Source organism: Henckelia pumila, unplaced genomic scaffold (genome assembly GCF_033568475.1).
Source record: "Henckelia pumila isolate YLH828 unplaced genomic scaffold, ASM3356847v2 CTG_466, whole genome shotgun sequence".
NCBI lineage: Eukaryota > Viridiplantae > Streptophyta > Magnoliopsida > Lamiales > Gesneriaceae > Henckelia > Henckelia pumila.
The window spans coordinates 2,370,712-2,391,620 of NW_027331833.1; the positions used below are offsets into that span (position 1 = coordinate 2,370,712).

Sequence of the window (20,909 nt, forward strand, 5' to 3'; positions counted from 1 at the left end):
TTCCTGAACAATCTCGGGTCCAGTCAATTGCTTTTCACCGAACTCATCCCAACAGAGAGGTGATCTACATCTACGACCATACAAAGCTTCAAAAGGAGCCATACCTATAGTCACTTGAAAACTGTTATTGTAAGAAAATTCCACTAATGGTAAAGCTTCTTGCCAACTGTCTTTAAAATCCATAATTACAGCTCTAAGCAAATCCTCAAGAGTTTGGATTGTACGCTCAGTTTGACCATCGGTCTGAGGATGGTATGCAGTACTCATCGCAAGTCGTGTACCCATTTCTTTTTGAAAGCTAGTCCAAAACTTTGAAGTAAATCTAGGGTCACGATCAGAGACTATTGCAACTGGAACTCCATGCAGTCTCACAATATTCTCAATAAACAAACGAGCCATTTTCTTATACGAGTAAGTCTTCATACGGAATAAAGTGAGCTGACTTGGACAATCTATCAACCACTACCCAAATGGCATCGAAGTGACGAGAAGTACGTGGCAAATGAGTGAAAAAATCCATAGCCACATGTTCCCAGTTCCACTGAGGAACTTCAAGACTGTGCAGTAATCCTCCTGGTCTCATACGTTCTGCCTTGACTTGCTGACAGACCATACAACGAGATACAAACTCAGCTACATCCTTCTTCATGTTCTTCCACCAAAATTGAGGTCTGAGAATATGATACATTTTCTTGCCTCCTGGGTGAATGTTATAACGAGTGCAATGAGCTTCATTAAGGATGGCTGTGCGCAAGTCAGGAATATCTGGGACAACTAATCTTCCATTCAATCGAAGAGAGTCATCTAAATAAATTGAAAATCCAGATTGATGTCCTTGAGTAACTAAATCATAAGAATTCTGGATCTGATCATCCGACTTCTGGGCACCTTTAATAATCTGAATCAACTCAGGTTCAACAGAAATCTGAGAAACACAGATAGCATTCCCTTGAATCTGAAAATTCAAACCAGAAGTGCAGATATCCTCGTGCAACTTAGAAATATAGATTGAGGAGAGTTGAGCATCATTATCGACTTTACGACTCAAAGCATCAGCAATGACATTCACTTTTCTCGACTGATATTGGATCTCACAATCATAATCTTTCAAAAGATCCATCCAACGTCTTTGTCTCATATTCAAATCAGATTGAGAAAATAAATATTTGAGACTTTTATGATCTGAATAAATTACAAATTGTTCTCCAAATAGATAATGTCTCCAGATTTTTAGAGCGAAGACAATAGCAGCCAATTCCAAATCATGGACAGGATACCTAGATTCGTGTGTCTTCAACTGACGAGAACCATAAGCCACTACTCGGCCATGTTGCATCAAGACACAACCTAATCCTCGAGACGAAGCATCGGTGCAAACAACAAATCCTCCAGAACCACTTGGAATTGTAAGTACTGGTGCAGAAGTCAATCTCTTCTTCAACTCAACAAAACTTGACTCACATTCATCAGACCAAATGAATTTCTGATTTTTCTGAGTCAACAAAGTGATAGGTTTAGCAATCTTTCAGAATCCTCAATGAATCTACGATAATAACCAGCTAAACCCATAAAACTCCAAATCTCTGGCACATTTGAGGGTCTTGGCCAATTCAACACTGCTTCTACTTTACTTGGATCAACAGAAATACCATGTTCAGAGATAACATGGCCTAGAAAGACAACTCTGTCTAGCCAAAACTCACACTTGGACAACTTTGCATAAAATTGTTTCTTTTGAAGAATTCGAAGAATTAACCTCAAGTGCTTAGCGTGTTCTTCTTCAGACTTGGAATAAATAAGAATATCATCGATGAAAACAATGACAAACTTATCGAGATATTTTCTGAATACACGATTCATCAAGTCCATGAAAATAGCAGGAGCATTAGTCAAACCAAAAGGCATAACTAAAAATTCAAAGTGTCCATATCTAGTGCGAAATGCTGTTTTTGTAACATCTTGTTGTCTAACTCGTACTTGGTGATATCCAGAGCGAAGATCAATTTTGGAATACACCGCCGTACCTTGCAACTGATCAAACAAGTCATCAATTCTTGGAAGCGGATATTTGTTCTTGATGGTTGACTTATTCAATTGTCTGTAATCAATGCACATTCTCATCGTGCCATCTTTCTTTTTAACAAAAAGAACAGGAGCACCCCAAGGTAAAGAACTTGGGTGAATGTAACCTTTACTCAACAATTCCTGTAACTGTTCTTTCAATTCTTTTAACTCAACAGGAGCTAATCGATATGGTGCTCGAGATATAGGTTCAGTTCTTGGCATCAGTTCTATACTGAACTCAACTTCTCGTTCTGGTGGAAATCCAGGAATTTCCTCAGGAAATACATCAGGAAATTCGCAAACAACAGGAATGTCAGATATTGACCGCTCACGTTGAGACAGATCGACAACATAAACAAGAAAACCTTCATTTCCCGAGTCTAACAGACGAGTCATTTCAATAGAAGAGACTAAGGGAATCTTAGCTTGTGAACCTCGACCATAGAAATTCCATTTAGGAGCAAAACTAGGTCTAAATCGAACTACGCCTCTATAACAATCAACAGTGGCTTTATTAGAAGTCAGAACATCCATACCCACAATACAATCGAAATCATGCATAGGTAGGACTATAAGATTCAGGTACAACACATTATCAGCACAGAGCAACACCACATTAAAAACAACATCATCAGTTATGATCATTTTTCCCATTGGAGTAGCAACTGATAAATTACCATTCATACTAGTGGTGCAAAGATCATGGGAAGCGACAAATGCACGAGATATAAACGAATGCGATGCTCCAGTATCAAAGAGTACTCGTGCTGTAAAACCACATAGAGTGCAGTTACCAGTAATTACAGTACCTGGAGCTGCCTGTGCCTCGTCCTCTGTCAAGGCAAATACACGAACTGGTGGCTGATTTTGCTGACCACCTGAACCTCTTGATTGCTGATGTGGCCTGCTCGAGCTGAGAAGAGTGGGATGGTGCAGAAAATTTGCCACTAGGTGTTCCACCACCTGCCTGCACTGATTTTCCTGTCTGACTGGGGCAAACTCGAGGAAAGTGTCCTGGTCTGCCACAAACATTGCAAAGTCTTTGAACTCCCACACATTGATTGCTGAAATGTTTCCCAACGCAGTTATCACAATAAGGACCAGTGTAGCGTTGTCCACTCTGCTTTCTAGATCCTTCAGAACTAGTAGAACTAGAGCCAGATTTCTTGAACTGTTTCCCTTTTGGACGTAAAGATAAAGTACTAAAATGACTTGAAGATTGCTTGACAGATTGGTGCTGGATAGGAGTCTTGTTTCCACTTCTCCTTCGAAAACTTGCCTCAGCCCTTTTTGCCAATTCCACTGCTTCGGGATAATTCATTGGCTTTCCAGTCGAGACAAATGGATGCAAGCGATCATCTAATCCTTCAGTGAAGCTTTCAACAATAGCTCCCTGACTAGCAGCAACATGAGGAGCATACTTCAACAGTTCGTAAAAAGTATCAGCATAGTCTTGAACCGACATATTTCCTTGTTTCAAGTTATGGAATTCAGTTGATTTGGCACTATAGAATGATGGAGGACAATAACTTTCCCTGAACTTGAGCTTGAATACATCCCAAGATGGCGTTACTTTATGAGATTCCAAAGTCATCAAGGTAGTAGCCCACCACATCTTAGCACGATCCTTCAACTGATGGAGTGCTAGCTTCAAACGTTGCGCCGACGGATATTCAATCAAATCAAAGAGATCTTCAATCTCGGTAATCCAGATTTCAGCTTTTTCAGGTCCCTCATTACCAAAATAACGAGGTGGACACATGGTAAGGAAACGGGCAACTAACTCATCCATCCTAAGTTGTTCCAATCGTCCAGTAGCTTGATTAACCTCGATATTAACATCAATGCGAGGTCTCCCACGACCACGCCCACGTTCACCATTATTACCACTTTCAGTCATTCAATAAATATAAATCATAATAAGAATTAGAATGAAAATAAACATATCACATATGCACATAAACATGCTGAAAAGTAGCAACAACAAGCGCAAAAATCAACTTTAGTGTCTAGACTCGAGTGTCCTAGACTCTAGTTTGAGCATATCCCAGTTTATGCTCTGATATCATGATGTGAGGCCCGGTTACTCTAATTACATTTAATTATCATACAAACAAATAATTAGAAGTCAAAGCAGCGGAAAAACGATTTAAAATAAATTTTGGGCCTATAAAAATTTCGGCATGACCTCCCCGTAAGTAGGACATCCCAAAATACACAGACAACAGTTTATTTAAAATAACTAAAACTAGGACCTCAACAAACTTAAACATCACACAACCATGTGCCGGCCAGGCACGAAAACAAATTAAAACAGTTAACACATACCTGAGCCGACAAGGCTTGATAATAATTTAAAACATAGCAGGAACTCTCAAATACAACACAAATACATCGGGGCATCTCCGGAGAATATAAAAATGACTCTAACATAATACATAATATAACTCCGATAATACATAATATAACTGGGAGACAAGACATGATCCAACCTCCTCAACGAGCTCCGCCAGCGGACCCTCCGCCTGGTGCTGAAAAGTCACTTGGGTAGCCTACCATGGTGCCAAACAGCAGCCACAGTAGCCCCCCAGAATTAACTGAGGTTAGGATTCTGGTATGAAACAGTTAGGCAACAACAACAAAACATATAAACTATGCATAAACACATTATAAAATGTAGTATGCAATGCATGAACTAGGCTCAAAGTAAACGGGATAACAGGAGCCAACAAACGATACGATAACAACTGGAACAATGCTCAAGCTAAAACACAGGGGAGCTACATCGTCATGTAACTAAACCGCCCTGCCAAGTATGCGAGGTATGTCGTGCTGGGTGAAATTAAACACCCACGACTCGGCCTCCATACAGCTGATAACGATACAACAGATAGGCACAATAACGAACAACATACGATGTCAAGATTCCAAGTGCATATCACACAGAAAATGCATCAAGGAATAGACAATCATAATTTCGGTCTCAGGGATACTAGACATAAAAAGCCACCAGCTGATTCCCGAAATAACAATACGTGTGCCCAGAGTACAATACAACATGATAACGGGTAACAAGAATGATAGGGCTCAACGTGTGATGTAGTGAATATCATGCCCTATTCTAAATGCCACAAAGTATATCAAATAATTTAACATATAAACAACGAGGCATTTAAATTCACATAATCCATATAGTTCACGTAATCAACATAATATCGGCAAAACAATATTTATATTTTTATCATTGTATGTTACCAACCGTAACATACCTATACCAATTCAAACAAAGGTCCTCAACTCTAATTCCCAAAGTTTCGGCCTACAACACAATTAATATTCCAATATATATCAAAACGATGCGATATAACCAACGAAATCAAATTAAATCCAAGCGGGTAAAATCCCAATATCAAGAAGCCCACTATACCTCAACTAAACCAGTTGGAAACTCACGCTTAAGGCTGGAAGAAGGGATTAAAACATCACAACTTGAAGCTAAACTAGCTGGACCGTAGCAACCATCGAACTCGCCGAAAAGCTCGCCGGAAAATGGCTGGAAAAGGGGCAAACGAACAGGGGAAGGTTCAGCTATCCTTAAGCTTCGAAATACAGCATAAATATTGTCTAAAATACTCCAAGATCGAAGTTAGTTACCTTGAAGAAACACAGCAGAAATAGCAGCACGACCAGCTTCTGAAAGTGGGTCGATTCATGCCTAAACGTGGACCAAAATCAGCGAATATTAGCTTCAATCGAAGCCACGGATGTAAGGAAAAAAACCCAACAAACGAATCGAATTTTGGACTCCGAACGAAGAAGTTATGGGAAATTTACCGGAGCTGCGCAGAGGGTTGACGGGAGTGACGGGATTTGGAATTAGGGAAGAACTTTTCTTTTCTTTTCTCTTTCTTTTCTTTATGCGTGTGATGTATATATGTAAGGGTGTGTGTTTGCCTCTATTTAATTATTATTTGGGCAACTTGACACAGTCCAGATATTTTAACGCTCGTGTATTATTTTAGCTCTAATATGTATTTTATATCGTTTAAATCTCGATATTCAAAAATACATATTTTTTTAATACACTTTCTAATTTATTTGGCATAAATAATTATTTTTACTTAACATCTCAATAATTATTCTAATTATGCCAAATTACCAGATAATTAACTTCTGGGTCTTACAATTTTCATGTGTTTGGATGTGTGTGTTACATTTTGAATGATAGAGATCTTCTTGCTAAGTTTGATGCAAAAAGTGATAAATTTGTTTTCTTATGATATTCATCAAATAACCGAGCCTATAGGATGTTTAATTTGAGAACAAGGACTATTTTTGAGTCTATTAACGTTGTGTTTGATGATTTTGCAGATTTAAAGAAGAAAACTGATGAGCATGAGGTTGATGGCTTGCTTGAAAATTCTGAAAATTCTGATGTTGTCCAAGGTGTCATAAAACCTGTGACAACACCTTCTGCAAAATCTCTAGAGACAAAAGTTGAACAGCTCACTGATGAGAATAAGGTTGAGGACAGTGAAGTAAATGAAGTTGGTAAAAATGTACATAATAAAATTCAGAAGAATCATCCAACTTCACATGTCATTGGAGATATACATGGAGACTTACAAACCCAAAGGAAAGAGAAGGTGGACAACAGAAAAATGGCCGGATTGATTTGCATGAGCTCTACGTATTCTCAGGTAAGATTCTCGTTCTTTGTGTCAAACATTGAACCCAAAATAAATGAAAAGGCTTTGAAAGATGAATTTTGGGTCAATGCTATGCATGAAGAGTTAGAACAGTTTGTTAGAAATGATGTTTGGAATCTGGTTCCGTGTCCTGATCATGGTAATGTTATAGGAACAAAATGGATTTTCAAAAATAAGACTGATGAATCAGGAAAAATCATAAGAAACAAAGCAATATTGTCACGCCCCGAAATTGGGCCTAGTTGACATCGGCGTTGTTTAACAATTTAACATTGAAACAACAAGTCTCGTAATACAAATCTTGCCAAAAGCCAGTATATTTTATAAATCATAACTGTTTTTACAGAGAAAACACAAGTGCGACAATGCGGAAGAGAAACTGAAATTTAAAGTAAAAAAATATTTCTTCAATTTGAACTGATCCGTCCTCACAAATCCCAGAACATATTGTGTTTTTCGTCATCTAACTCATCTTCATTCTTATCTGGGGGGAGAGAGTAAAGGGGTGAGTGTTTTCAAAAACACTCAGCAAGTGGGGCCGATCGAGCACGATAAACACCAAAAATTTATTTACATGTACACATGTATATTTCATAATCCCGAAATGAAAATAAGCATGCTGAATCCGAACAAATACGAAGCAAATATTACACTGTTAATTATCTCATTTTCCGTGGTTTTACTGATCAGTCCCCTATATGTTACTCCTCTAAGGGGCGAGGCCAAAGGAACGGTTATTATAACCCACCGCATCAGGGCCATATCAAATCAAATAATCTGAAATTTCTTAACCATTTCTAAATCGACTCTTAACAGTGCATCTCAAATATGTTCAAATAACTCTAACATTCTTTAAATAATATCACCAATAGCCAACAAATATTATATATCAAAGTGAAACGAATATTATCATGTCAATCGAATTTTCAAAAGTATAAGTATTTATGTTATAAAACTCACACGCAAAAATAAATATAAGTGTAAAACTTATATCACACAAAAGAAAGGTAGAAGCCAACTTACCATATTCGATTTCTAAAAAAAAAATCGTGTAGGAGTAGACGTTGTTGAAGAGCCTCGAACTGGAGCAAATCTCAAACTAGGTTCAAGACAAAAATCTGCTCGGTTTTAAGGTAGATAATCTGCTCGGTTTTGTACAGAAAAAATGCAGCTCCTCGATCACGTTTCGGCGCAACTTCGGACAGATTTCTGGAATTTGATCGTTGCTAACTCATCGATGGTTGCTGCAGGTGTTGGATTCAAAGCTTAGACAGATTCAACTGCTTCAAAACTGGACAAAAAAGTGATCTCAAAATGTTGCGCACTGATTCCGAAAATGGTCAGAAGCTCCTTTCAAAATGATGTCAAGTTCTTCGAGTTTTTTGGACAGCTTTGAAGATTGATAATGAGCAGATTTTCTGAGCTTTGAATGGTCGTTGTTGAGCTTCGAATTCAAGAGACTCAGAGGCTTCGAGAATGGACCAATTCTTGCTCTCAAAAATGTTGTTCAAACTCTCGACAATGACCAGAATGTATGCTCGAAGCGATGCCGAGTTCCGAGATTTCTGGTTATCACTTGTGCTCGACAATGAGCAGATTTTTGAGCTTCGAACGGTTGCTGTTGTGCTTCGAATTTAAGAGGGACTCAAGCTATGTAAGAATTCTGATATATGAACAGAATTCGGCAGCCTCTAACAACCACAAATGGCCGCACACAGGGTAGCAACAATGGAGCTCAAGAAAATAAACCGAAATACAACAGTTTGGTGCTCAAGAATTTGGAGGTGTGCTACTCAAATTTGTGTGTTCTTTTCCATCAGCTTGCTTCACTATTTATAGGATACGAAATGGGAGCTGAAACACCACCCAATAATTTGAATAAACAACAATTATTCCCATTGATTTTTGATGTTACAACTCTTGGACTCATATCAGTTTCAAATTTTGAAAAGTTTGCCTTTATTTCTTCGGTTATGGCTGCCTTAATTCCTTCGGTTATGGCTTCATTGCTTGCTTGAAGGTTGCTTGAAGGCTGAGTTCTCACAAATGTTGGTAGCTCAAAGGTATACACAGGTTGAGGGGGTGAATTTTGATGAAACCTTTGCTCCTGTAGCCCGCATTGAGTCTGTCCGACTTTTTCTTGCTATTTCATGTTATATGAGTATGAAACTTTTTCAAATGGACGTAAAAAGTTCCCTTTTTTATGGAACATTGAATGAAGAGGTATATGTAAAACAACCTAAAGGTTTTGAGGATCCAAATCATCTTGATTATCATGTCTATAAGTTGAAAAAGGCATTATATGGATTGAAGTAAGCACCACGTGCATGATATAGAAGATTAACTGAATACTTGATCAATCTTGGATTCAAAAGAGGTAAAGTTGATAAGACTTTATTTGTGCAAAAGTCTAAAGGTAATATTCTTATTTGCCAAGTTTATGTAGATTATATAATCTTTTGTGCTTCGTGTGATAAACTTGTTGATGAATTTGTGAAGTTCATGTCTTCTATATTCGAGATGAGTATGGTTGGTGAGTTGAATGATTTCTTGGAATTGCAAGTGAAACAAATGCATGATGGTATATTTTTGTGTCAGAGTAAGTATGCTAAAAATTTGGTGAAAATGTTCTTGAATGACCACTCTAAACACATGCGTACACCTATGGGGTCTAGTGAAAAACTGTCGAAAGACGATGTTGTCTAAGGTGTTGACAACACAACACACTCTATAGAATCATGATTGGAAGTCTTCTCTATTTTATTGCTACTAGGCCTGATATCATGTTTAGCATCTGTTTGTGTGCTAGATACCAGTCTAATCCAAAAGTTACACATCTTAAAGCCGTGAAACGTATACTGAAATATGTGGTAGGTAACTTGAATTTGGGTTTATGGTATACTAAAGAAACTAATTGAAATTTGGTTGGGTTTAATGATGCTGACTGGGCTGGGGATCTAGATGAGACCACTGTGTTTCTACTTGGGAAATAATTTAGTGTCATGGTATAGTAAGAAACAAAACTATATTTCTCTTTCAACAGTCGAATCTGAATATGTAGTTGTTGGGAGTTGTTTCTCTCAACTTCAATGGATGAATCAAATGTTGAGTGATTATGGAATTAAAAGTGATACTCCCATAGTGTACTGTGATAATTCTATTGTCATTGATATATCCAAAAATCCAGTACAACACTCTCGAACCAAATACATTGACATTAGACATCACTTCATTCGAGATTTGGTCGAGAAAGACATGATCTATATTGAATTTGTTGGAACTAATAACCAGTTAGCTGATATATATATTCACAAAAGCTTCGAATTTTGAGAGATTCTCCAGTCTAAGGAAATCTCTCAACAAGTGTGCATTATAAACAGAGCATAGATGTTGTCTTGAGTGTTGCCAACACCTAAGACAACACCTAAACATGCATATACATTTTTAGGATCTTTAGGCATTTTGCATTCATGCATTAAGGTTGCGTCCTTCGACGAAAGGTCGTGTTTCTTGAACACAAACTTGTGACCATATATCTATATATACACAATCTCTTGACTGCATATATATACAAAAAACAAGAGCATACATATATTCCTACATACTTTCTCTTATCTTCACTTGGAAGTTCTGCATATAAGAGTTCACAGAAATCAAGTAATTTGTTGCCTAAACATACTTTCTCTTATCTTCACTTGGAAGTTCTGCATATAAGAGTTCACAGAAATCAAGTAATTTGTTGTCCTGCTATTACTTGATACAAGTCGTTGTATTTTAGAGACGATTGCCAACAGCGTTTTAAGCACTTGAATACGGGGAAATTTTGTCTTGCAAAAATAGAGTTATACTCTTGCCTCGACAGTCCGTATTGTTTTCTTCTAGAGCCGTACTTGTGCCCGATGGGGCCTGAGATGAAAGTAACAAAGTAAGCCCTATTGTTTAGGTAAATAATTGTAAAGTTTAGTTTGAAAATAACAAATACAATAAAAAATAAATTAATACACCAGAAACAATATATAACATCAATAAAAAGTCAACAAATATTTGAAATAATTACATAACTATATATTATCTGTATAGATGTTTTAGAGGTAATAATATTTTCAAATCTGTGTAATCCATTTGTCGAATAATTTCTTTGTAAATATACAACATAACTAGCTCATTTAATATATCATATGTCATTGTTGATCGAAGATAATTCTTGATTAACTTCAACTTTGAGAAAAAATTTTCTGCTTATCAACTGTTACTGATATGTTTAACAAAACTTTATAGGCAATATAAGTATTTGAGAATAAACCATTCAGTTTTGTCAAACATTGTAGCAAATCAATTGTTGTTTTTACATTTGTTAAATCTCATCTCATGACCATCAACTCCGAACACAAATCATCACAATTAATGTCTTAACGTTAAATGTTAAAGCTCCATACAAAACTTCATCAAAGCTAGTTAAAAACACATTATTTAACTTCTTCAAATTTAACATAAATCCAAAAGTCTTTTGAAATTATTTAAATTGTTCAAACCGAACTTGAAAAGAAGATAAGACTTAATCAATTACTAGTGTCACTCTGCACGCGTTGCGTGATTGTACCGTTAGAATAATTATTTTAAATATGATAATTTTTCGTTATTTTCAAATTAATAAATTTTAAAAATATTTTTTTTAAGAGTGATATAACTATTTAAAAATTTAGAATTATAGATATGGATTTCAAAAATACTTAAATAATTTAATTTTTTTTAAAAGTGGATAATGTTACACCAAGACACCAAAAGTTGTTACTCTAATGGTCTAGATTTTTTATTTAATATTAATATTGGACTAAATTTTTTTATTCAATGGACCACTAAATCAACATATGTATAGAAAATTTTTTTAAAAAAAAATATTTATTTTGGGCTCCTTCCAGGGCTGGGCCCTGAGGTAGAGGCCTCATTGTCCTCATAGAAGTTACGACCCTGTTTTCTTCTATCTATATATTTAACATCCAACAAGAGTTGATATCATTCAATAACATATATTGCCTGAGAGTTTATTAGCTTAATATATTGACAAAGACAATCCTTCTTCATTGAGCTAGCTTTTGAGGTGAGTTATGTACACGTTAATTTTTTAACAGTATGAACCGATAGATTCCTCGAACCAATTATATATAGATGATCCAATCCAATTATAGAAGATAATCTTAAAAGTGTTTTTCAGTTTTTCTTTCACAAAATTTTTAAAATTTTATGAAGGAAAAACTCAAAACCAACTTTTGAAAGCAATACCTAAAACTACTTACCATCATTCTTTGGTTAATCTCTTATATCTATACTATTATATAAAATTTGGGCACCCTTTATTAACTACTTTTGGTGTGTCAAGATGACACCAATTTTCTTCTTCATTTTACCCATGTTCATTGAGAGTTCTCTGCAGAGCTTCCTTTTTTTTTTTCCTTAAGGCAAAGGGCAAAATAATATTTTGACAACTTTCATAATTCTAATTTCATCACACGTCTCTCTCACATGTCTCCCAAACGAACGTTCTTTTCTCCCTGTAAGGGAATGGGGGTTGCACATAAAGAGTTTGAGGTGTTGTCACAAGGTGTTGACAACACCTACTATAACACCTTGATTAATTTGCAGCAGAATATAATTAAAGCGTAAATAAAATAAACAAGCAACCAATTTAATAGACTCAAATGATTTAAGCAAGAGTATAAAATACTCTTGCATCACCTCAGGGCAAAACTTCACTAGAAAAACTTTCAAAAAGTTTTACAAACCCTAAAACTAGTGATTATTATAAAAATCAATTTCTCAATACAAGTGAGAAATAAAGAATAAAAGTTCTCCTAAAAATTCTATATGGAATAGAATAAAGAAAACCTAGTAAGGAGAAAAACTTGAAGCCAAAACACGTGAGATGTAAACACTCTTCAATCAACAATCTTCAAGTGTTCTTCACGGCTTCAAGCAACCACGATCGTGACAAGCTTCATAAGTTCTTCAGTTCTCACGTACGTATGTGAAGCTCTCTATTCAATCTCTTTTCGTCGATCTCTAATCTCATATATATGCAAAGAATCCTTCTTCAATATGTTTTCTTGTAGGCGTAGGATTCCTTTTATTTGATCATATCAAATCTACATAAAATAAGGAAAGATAAGTATTAGATATGATATGATAAATATTCTAATCAGCTTATCAATATGAAATAAAACACTTAAATAAAGATTACTTCATGTCCAAGAAAGACAAAAGATATTAAATAAAAATTTTTTATATTAGGGTGTTTTTAAGAAATAAAATATTCCTTTTAATCTCCCCCTTTTTGTCTTTCTGGACAAAACACATTTAATACACTAACAGATCAACTAAGCTCCCCCTTAATCAAAACTCCCCCTGAATAGATTCTCCCCTAAGTATATGCAGAGGTGTTGTCTCGAGATGTTGGCAACATCTAGCTATGACACCTTAAATCAGAAATCATAAGTGCAAGGAGAAAAAAAAAACAAAACATATCAGAGTTAACACACAAAGCAGTTTTGATTAGGATTAGGATCAGAGCAAAAACAAAATCTAAAAAAAGAAAGAAAAAAAAACTAGCAAGACCAAAAAGAAATTTGCAAAACAATTAAAAATGATTGCTCTCGGATTCAGCTTCTTCTGCTTCACTTTCTCCCCCTTTTTGTTCAGAAGGGCCAGCTCCGCTTAGTAGTGATTCATAGTGAGCCTTTAACCCTTCATAATAGGCTAGGTCAGCCTTTGCTTGTGCGATCTTCTGCTCAGCATGTACCAATTGAGCTTGTATGAATGCAGGATCAATATCATGAGCAGTAGAGGGAGGTACAAAAACAGCAGTGGCAGAGGAGGTGTTGGCAGCACCTGCCACAACACCTGCGTAATCAGCAGACTCAGACCAAGGAAGATCTATCTTCCTATTTCCCTTGAGCAATGCAGGTGCGATCTTCAGTAACTCTCCCGGAGCAATAATTGCTTCATCATCATCCTTCTCAATCTCTTGAGACAACAGCATATAATAGATGAGTGATGGAAACGGCAGCTTCAATATTGGTTGTGCACCATCTGCAAAAGCCATGACTGTGTCAAACACGAGTCGGCTGTAGTTGAATGCAATTCCAGTGCCAATAGCATATAAGACAGAGGCTTGATGCTTGGTAACCACACTGGAATTTCCGGATGGAGTCCACGTCTTCACAGCAGTTTTATGGGGGACAGAGTAAAAAGAAGTGGGCTTGGCTGCTGACAATTTCTTAGGATGAGCTGGGTAAACAGTGACATGTCCTCCAGTGATGACAGATGTCATCTTATCAGTGGTAGGCAGAGCAGCATCATCAGAGGCAGGAGTTTGAAGAAATCCATTTATAATGGCAGGGCTGAAGGCGAAGATCTGCCCGCGCACATAGACTTTCCCATACTTCATGTATCTAGGATCCTTCACAGCTTCAGTGAGATTGCAGTAGAACTCACACACCAGTTCTCTGCAATAAGGACCAGCAGTAGTAACAGTAAACAGTATGTTCCTTACCTAGAAAAATCTCACCATGTTCTGAGCTCCATAGCTCTCAACATCAATGTTATGTTCCTCAAGGAACTCACGATCAGAATAATTATCCCAGCAGTCAGCAATTTCCTTGGAATAAAAAGTAGATGAGTAGGACGAGTTTACCCGATATTCTTCAACCAAGGTGTTGTCCAGGGTGTCGGCAACACCTTCCTCAGCACCTTCCACTTCTTCTTCAGAGTCATCAGAATTTGAATCTTCTTCCAACTCTTTTCATCATCTGAATCTTCACTCGAATCAGAGCTGGAGCTATCAGAAGGTTTGGGACGGTTGTCAGCAAATTCAGCGAGCATCTCCTCGTCTGGTTCATCTTCAGCTTCTGGAACAGGGACTTCCTCAGCAGTCTTCTTGGGTTTTGATTTCTTCATCTTAGCCATGAATTGGGCTATTGAAATCTCCTCATCATCAGATAGAACAGGAGGAGCAGTAGATGATGGTCCCTCAACAGTAGGAATTGATGCAGATGCATCTTTCTTTTCAGCAGCAACAGATTGAGTTTCTGACTCTGTAGATTCATCCTCAAAAGACGAATCTTTCTTTGACGACTCAAATGGCACAGGGATAGTTGGAACAAATGGTTCCATGGCGCTTGCTTTTCCCCTCTTTTGATGCACCAGCTTGAAATCCTCATCAGAACGTGCATCACCAGAAGAGAATTCGGTGTCAACAAGTGAAGGTCTGGATGGTTGACCCTTCCCACGGAATCGCTTGAAGGCGGTGTAATCTGGGTTATATCCAGCTTGTCTCTTGGAACGACGAGTTAAGGGTTTCGTGGGAAACACCTTATTCAGCACGCTCATATCTGGTAAATTCTCTACATCGATGGCATTGCCAGGCTCTACTGGAGCGATGGAGTCCAGAGGCACAGGTTCCTCGGCAACAGGAATGATTGCTTGCTCAACCACGGGGTGTGGTGATGTAGGTGTTGTGACACCTTCAGCAGCATCTTCCGTATATCCCATCTCAAAACTAATATCTTGGGGATCAAAACCCTTTCCTGCCATTTGTATGCGAGAAAAATATTTAAGACAGATGAATGATCAAAAACAGGGCACAAAGAGATATGAGAAATTCGAGGGTTTAAGAAGATAAGAATATTTCTGAAAACAGATAATTACACAAATAAATACCACATACACAGCCCTTCCTATTCTCACTCGAATTACAGCCCCTCTAACGGTAATAAATTTCAACGGTAACACTCCCAAAACGGTAACAAATTGAATTACATTTGGGAACCAAATCTCTTCGATTCTCACCGATATTCTAGGCCAAAATATGTTACCAAATATTTCCAAATATAACTCCTCATCAGAATATAACACCACTGAACCAAAATCCAATCACATTCAAATTCAAAAATTCAGAGGATAGGGCAAAAATCACAAATTTTGTTCGATCAGAATTTTTAACCTTTTGGCTTAGTATATTCACAAAAAAAATATGCATGACTTAATTATGTCTAAAACAAAGTGTGACAAAAAGAATTAAAATGAAAAACAATGCGCAAATAAATGTTGACACATGAGGTGTTATCCACGATGTTGGCAATACCTCCCAGCAGCACTTTAGGATTCAGAAAAATTATTATATCCAATTCATTATTTTTGCAGAAGTGGTAGCCTCCACACTAAAGGAACGATCTTCAAATGGACCCCTTTAGGTAGCTTTTTCCATTTGCTTCTGATTATCAATCAAATTTGATGATTGATTCAATTCAAGCTTCATCATTTTTTCCTTTTGTTATTCTGAATTTACAAAGTCACTTTTCACTTGGGACAAGATCATGGAATACACGAACGTCCCTCCACTACTTCGTGACAAAGTCAGAACTCTTCTTTGATTAATCCACATTAAGTTGTAAAAAATTTTGATGAGAATCCTGAGTGAAAACTATTCAATGGTTGCAAAGTATCAACCACATCACAAAACAGAATGAATGCAATGCAGTATGCCTAAGATCTTAAAAATGCACATGCATGAAAAGGTGTTGTCACAGGGTGTTGGCAACACTCCTGACAACATCTCGGTTCTGTCTATAATGCACACATACTAAGAGACTTCCTTAGACTGGAAAATCTCTCGAAATCCAAAACATTTGTGAATATATCAGCTAATTGGTTATTATTTCCAACAAACTCAATTAGGATCATGCTTTTTCGACCAAATCTCGAATGAAGTGATGCCTAATGTCAATGTGTTTGGTTCGAGAGTATTGTACTGGATTTTTGGATATATCAATGGAACTAGAATTATCACAGTACACAATAGGAGTATCACTCTTAACACCATAATCATTTAGCATTTGATTCATCCACAGGAGTTGTGAGCAACAACTACCAACAGCAACATACTCAGATTCAGCAGTAGACAGTGAGACACAATTTTGTTTCTTACTATACCATGATACTAAGTTATTTCCCAAGTAGAAACATCCTCCCGAAGTGCTCTTTCTATCATCTAAATTCCCAGCCCAATCAGCATCACTAAATCCTACCAAATTCGAATTGGTTTCTTTAGTGTACCACAAACCCAAATTCAAAGTTCCAGCCACATATTTCAGTATACGTTTTATGGCCTTCAAGTGAGTAATTTTTGGGTTAGACTGGTATCTAGCACACAGACAAACACTATACATGATATCAGGTCTAGTAACACTTAATATAAAAGACTACCAATCATGCTTCTGTAGAGGGTGTTGTCAACACCTTCGGCAACATCCTCCCTAGACAGTTTTTCATTAGACCCCATAGGTGTGCGCATGTGTTTAGTGTTATCATTCAAAATCTTCTTTACAAGATTTTTAGCATAATTGCTTTGACACAAAAATATACCATCATGCATTTGTTTCACTTACAATCCCAAGAAATATGTTAACTCACCAACCATGCTCGTCTCAAGTGTAGAAGACATGCACTTCACAAAATCATCAACAAGTTTATCATTTGAAGCCCAAAAAATTATATCATCCACATAAATTTGGCAAATTAATATATTACCTTGAGACTTTTGCACAAACAAATTCTTATCAACTTCACCTCTTTTGAAGCCAATATTGAGCAAGTACTCAGTAAGTCTTCCATACCATGCACGTGGTGCTTGCTTCAATCCATACAATGCCTTTTTCAACTTATACATATAGTCAAGATGATTTGGATCCTCAAAACCCTTAGGTTGTTTCACAAAGACTTCTTCATTTAGGATCCCATTCAAAAAGGCACTTTTTACATCTATTTGATAAAGCTTCATTCCCATGTTACATGAAATAGCAAGCAAAAGTCGGACTGACTCAATGCGGGCTACAGGAGCAAAGGTTTCATCAAAATCCACCCCTTCAACCTGTGTATACCCTTGAGCTACCAACCTAGCTTTATTTCTAATGATGTTTCCCGACTCATCAGTTTTATTTTTAAAAATCCATTTAGTTCCCATGACATTACCATGAGCAGGACACGGTACCAAGTACCAAACATCATTCCTAACAAATTGTTCTAACTCTTCATGCATAGCATTGACCCAAAACTCATCTTTTAAAGCCTCTTCAATCTTTTTGGGTTCAATGTTTGACACGAAACAAGAGAATCTTACCTGAGAATATGTAGAACTCATGCACAACAAACCTGCCATCTTTCGATAATCCACTTTCTCTTTCCTCCAAGTTTGCACGTCTCCATGCACATCTCCAATGACCTGTGAGGTTGGGTGATTCTTCTGAATTTTGCTTGGAACATTCTTTCCAGCTTCATTTACCCTACTGTTCTCATCAATGTTTTCATCAGTAGGCTTTTCAACTTTTGATTCTGGATTTTTTGTAGGAGGTGTTGTCGAAGGTGTTGGCAACACTCCTTTGACAACATCTAAATTTCCAGAATTATCCAGCAGATCATTAACTTCATCCTCAGCTGTTTTCTTCTTTAGATCTGCAAAGTCATCAAAAACAACATTAATTGACTCAAAAATAGTCCTTGTTCTCAAGTTATACATCCTATAGGCTCGCCTATTTGATGAATATTCCAAGAACATACACTTATCACTTTTTGCATCAAATTTAGCAAGATGATCCCTATCATTCAAAACGTGACATACACATCCAAAAACATGAAAATATTTAAGGTTTGGCCTCTTTCCCATGAGAATTTCATAGGATGTCATAGTAGTACCATTCCTCAAATAAACTCTATTTGAAATATGACATGCAGTATTCAAGGATTCAGTCCAAAAACATTTTTGAAATATTTTTCGAACTCAACATTACTCTTGCCATTTCTTGCAAAGTCCTATTTTTTCTTTCAGCAATTCCATTTTGTTGTGGAGTTTTAGGAGCAGAAAATTCATGAGAAATACTTTTCTTATCACACAGACTAGCAAAAGAAGAGTTTTTGAACTCCTTACCATGATCAGTGCGAATACGGATTACCTTCAGATTATGTAGATTCGTAATCTTAGTGAGCAGTTTCTTGAAAACATCAAATGTGTCCGATTTTTCTCTCAGAAAATTTACCCAAGTATATCGTGAGAAATCATCCACACAAACAAAAAAATATTTCTTACTCCAAAGCTTTCAACATCCATTGGACCCATCAAGTCCATATGTAAAAGTTCAAGGCAGCGTGTTGTCATAGATGTTGGCAACACCTCGTGTGACACCCTAGTCTGCTTCCCTTTCTGACATGCTTCACAAAAAAATGGAATACCAGATTTTAAGTTAGGCATACCTCTGACAGCATCTAACTTACTTAAGTTCTTTAAAGTCTTGAAGTTTTCATGACCCAATTTTTGATGTCATAGATCAAACTCATTCAATTTTGTGTGCCTACAAGGCATCTCTTCTCCGAGTTGATAGCAGTTATCCGATGACCTTGTACCTGTCATGACACACAAATTTGAATCATCAAAAACTTTGCATAATTTCTTATCAAATTGCACATGCAAATTATCATCACAAAGTCTGCTTATGCTTATTAGATTTGCGGTTAATCCTTCAACATGAAGCACATTGCGAAGCTTGGGCAGACCAGCAACATCCAGAGTAACCTTTTCCACTTTTTTGTTCAACATAGTCAGTGAGAAAATTTTTGGAACCTGTCATGTGACGAGAGCTACCGCTATCAAAGTACCATGCACCTGAAACATTATTTCTCAAAGCAGTATAAATCATATGACATTGAATATCAGCTTTTGGTACCCAAATCTTTCTTACATAAGATCTATTTCTAGGGATGTTGTGGGGAGGTGTTGGCAACACCTTAGGCAACACCTTCGATGCAGATCTATACCTGTAGTCTTCCTGGAGCTTAAAACAGTATGGTTTGATATGACCTGGTCTATGACAGTAATGACAGATGTACTTACGTTTCCTTCTAGATTTTGAAGGGGCAGCAGGCTGTGGCTTTGGTTTTGGAGGATCACTTGGTGAGGCCTTTTTTCTTGAACTTTTTGCACTGCTACTTTCCTTGACAAAGACATGGCCTTTCGAACTTTCACCAACCTCAAATATGCTATTTTCAAAACCTAAACCAGTCGTACCATCTCTTCCCATCATGAGTAATGAATCAAGCTTGGAAGTTCTTGAATTAAACTTGGCCAATGTAGCATTTGCTTTTCCGAGTTCTTTCTTCACTTGGGTTAGTTCCATGTCTTTCTTACTCAGCATGACTTCCAGTCTTGACACATCAGCCTTTAGATCAGAATTTTCCTTCGAAAGAATAGTATTCATCTTATTCCTTTCAACCCAATCAATATGAAGTTCTTCAAACATCATCCGAGCTTCTTCCATGGACATTGCCTCTTCACCTGTATCATTATCACACATGTTATCAGTAATGGAGGAATTCAAACAAACTGACATTTGGGAGATGTTGCGGCCAGGTGTGGCAACACCTGCGGCAACACCTAAAAGATTGACTTAAAACTTTTTCTTGCTCTTCAGTAGGGTAGATAAGGCAGTATGGCTTTCTTCATCTTCCTATTCTTCTTCTTCAGACTCTCCATCACTCAAGGACGTGTTCATCCCTTTCCTAAGCGTGTTGACACACTCATTTTCATAGTGTCCAAAACCTTGACAAGCATGATATTGAATAGTGTCCAACTTCTTTGAGACAAACTTCTTCTTCCCTGCCAACATCAGTCGAGGCTTAGGAGTATCAACAGGTTTCCTTGGTGATTGTTCTGGTCCAGTAATCCTTAAAGGCTTGTTAGAGAACATTGGAGCCTTGAGTTTTTGATCCGTCTTTCTTGACTCTTTCATCTTCTTCAGATAATCATTGAATTTCTCAGTCATAAGAGAGATCGAATCATCTTCCAAGTCAGATTGATGAACTTCTTGATGAAATTGAACATACTCCTCGTATGAGGGTTTTGAGACTTGAAGGGCTATTGATTTTCCTTTATCCTTCTCTTGTTCTGAATTGTTCATCTCAAAAACTTGAAGGATGCTAATCAGTTCAGTCATCTTCATTTTTGAAGTGTCTTTAATTTCTTCAAGCGCCCAAATCTTCCCATTAAATCTTTTAGGCAAGGATCGAAGAACCTTGTTCACCATAGTTTCACTAGAA

At 37.0% G+C, this 20,909-nt stretch overlaps 1 protein-coding gene across 1 annotated transcript; it reads right to left on the minus strand.

Annotated features, from left to right (window-relative positions):
• Positions 1-1,497: 1,497 nt before the first annotated feature.
• On the minus strand, positions 1,498-5,571 carry LOC140872514 (uncharacterized). Its single transcript, XM_073275362.1, has 4 exons — positions 5,492-5,571; positions 5,334-5,383; positions 2,920-4,616; positions 1,498-2,831 (listed from the first exon to the last, which is right to left on the minus strand). The coding sequence occupies exons 3-4, from the start codon at positions 3,962-3,964 to the stop codon at positions 1,498-1,500; spliced, it is 2,379 nt and encodes a 792-aa protein (XP_073131463.1). The 5' UTR covers positions 3,965-4,616; positions 5,334-5,383; positions 5,492-5,571.
• Positions 5,572-20,909: the final 15,338 nt, after the last annotated feature.

Bases quoted from the DNA above. Each gene is read 5' to 3' on its own strand.
- LOC140872514 (XM_073275362.1), bottom strand. From the start codon at position 3,964: ATGACTGAAAGTGGTAATAATGGTGAACGTGGGCGTGGTCGTGGGAGA. The intron at 2,832-2,919 runs GTTCGTGTATTT...GTGGTTTTACAG, and splicing joins GTCAGCAAAATCAGCCACCA to CACGAGTACTCTTTGATACT.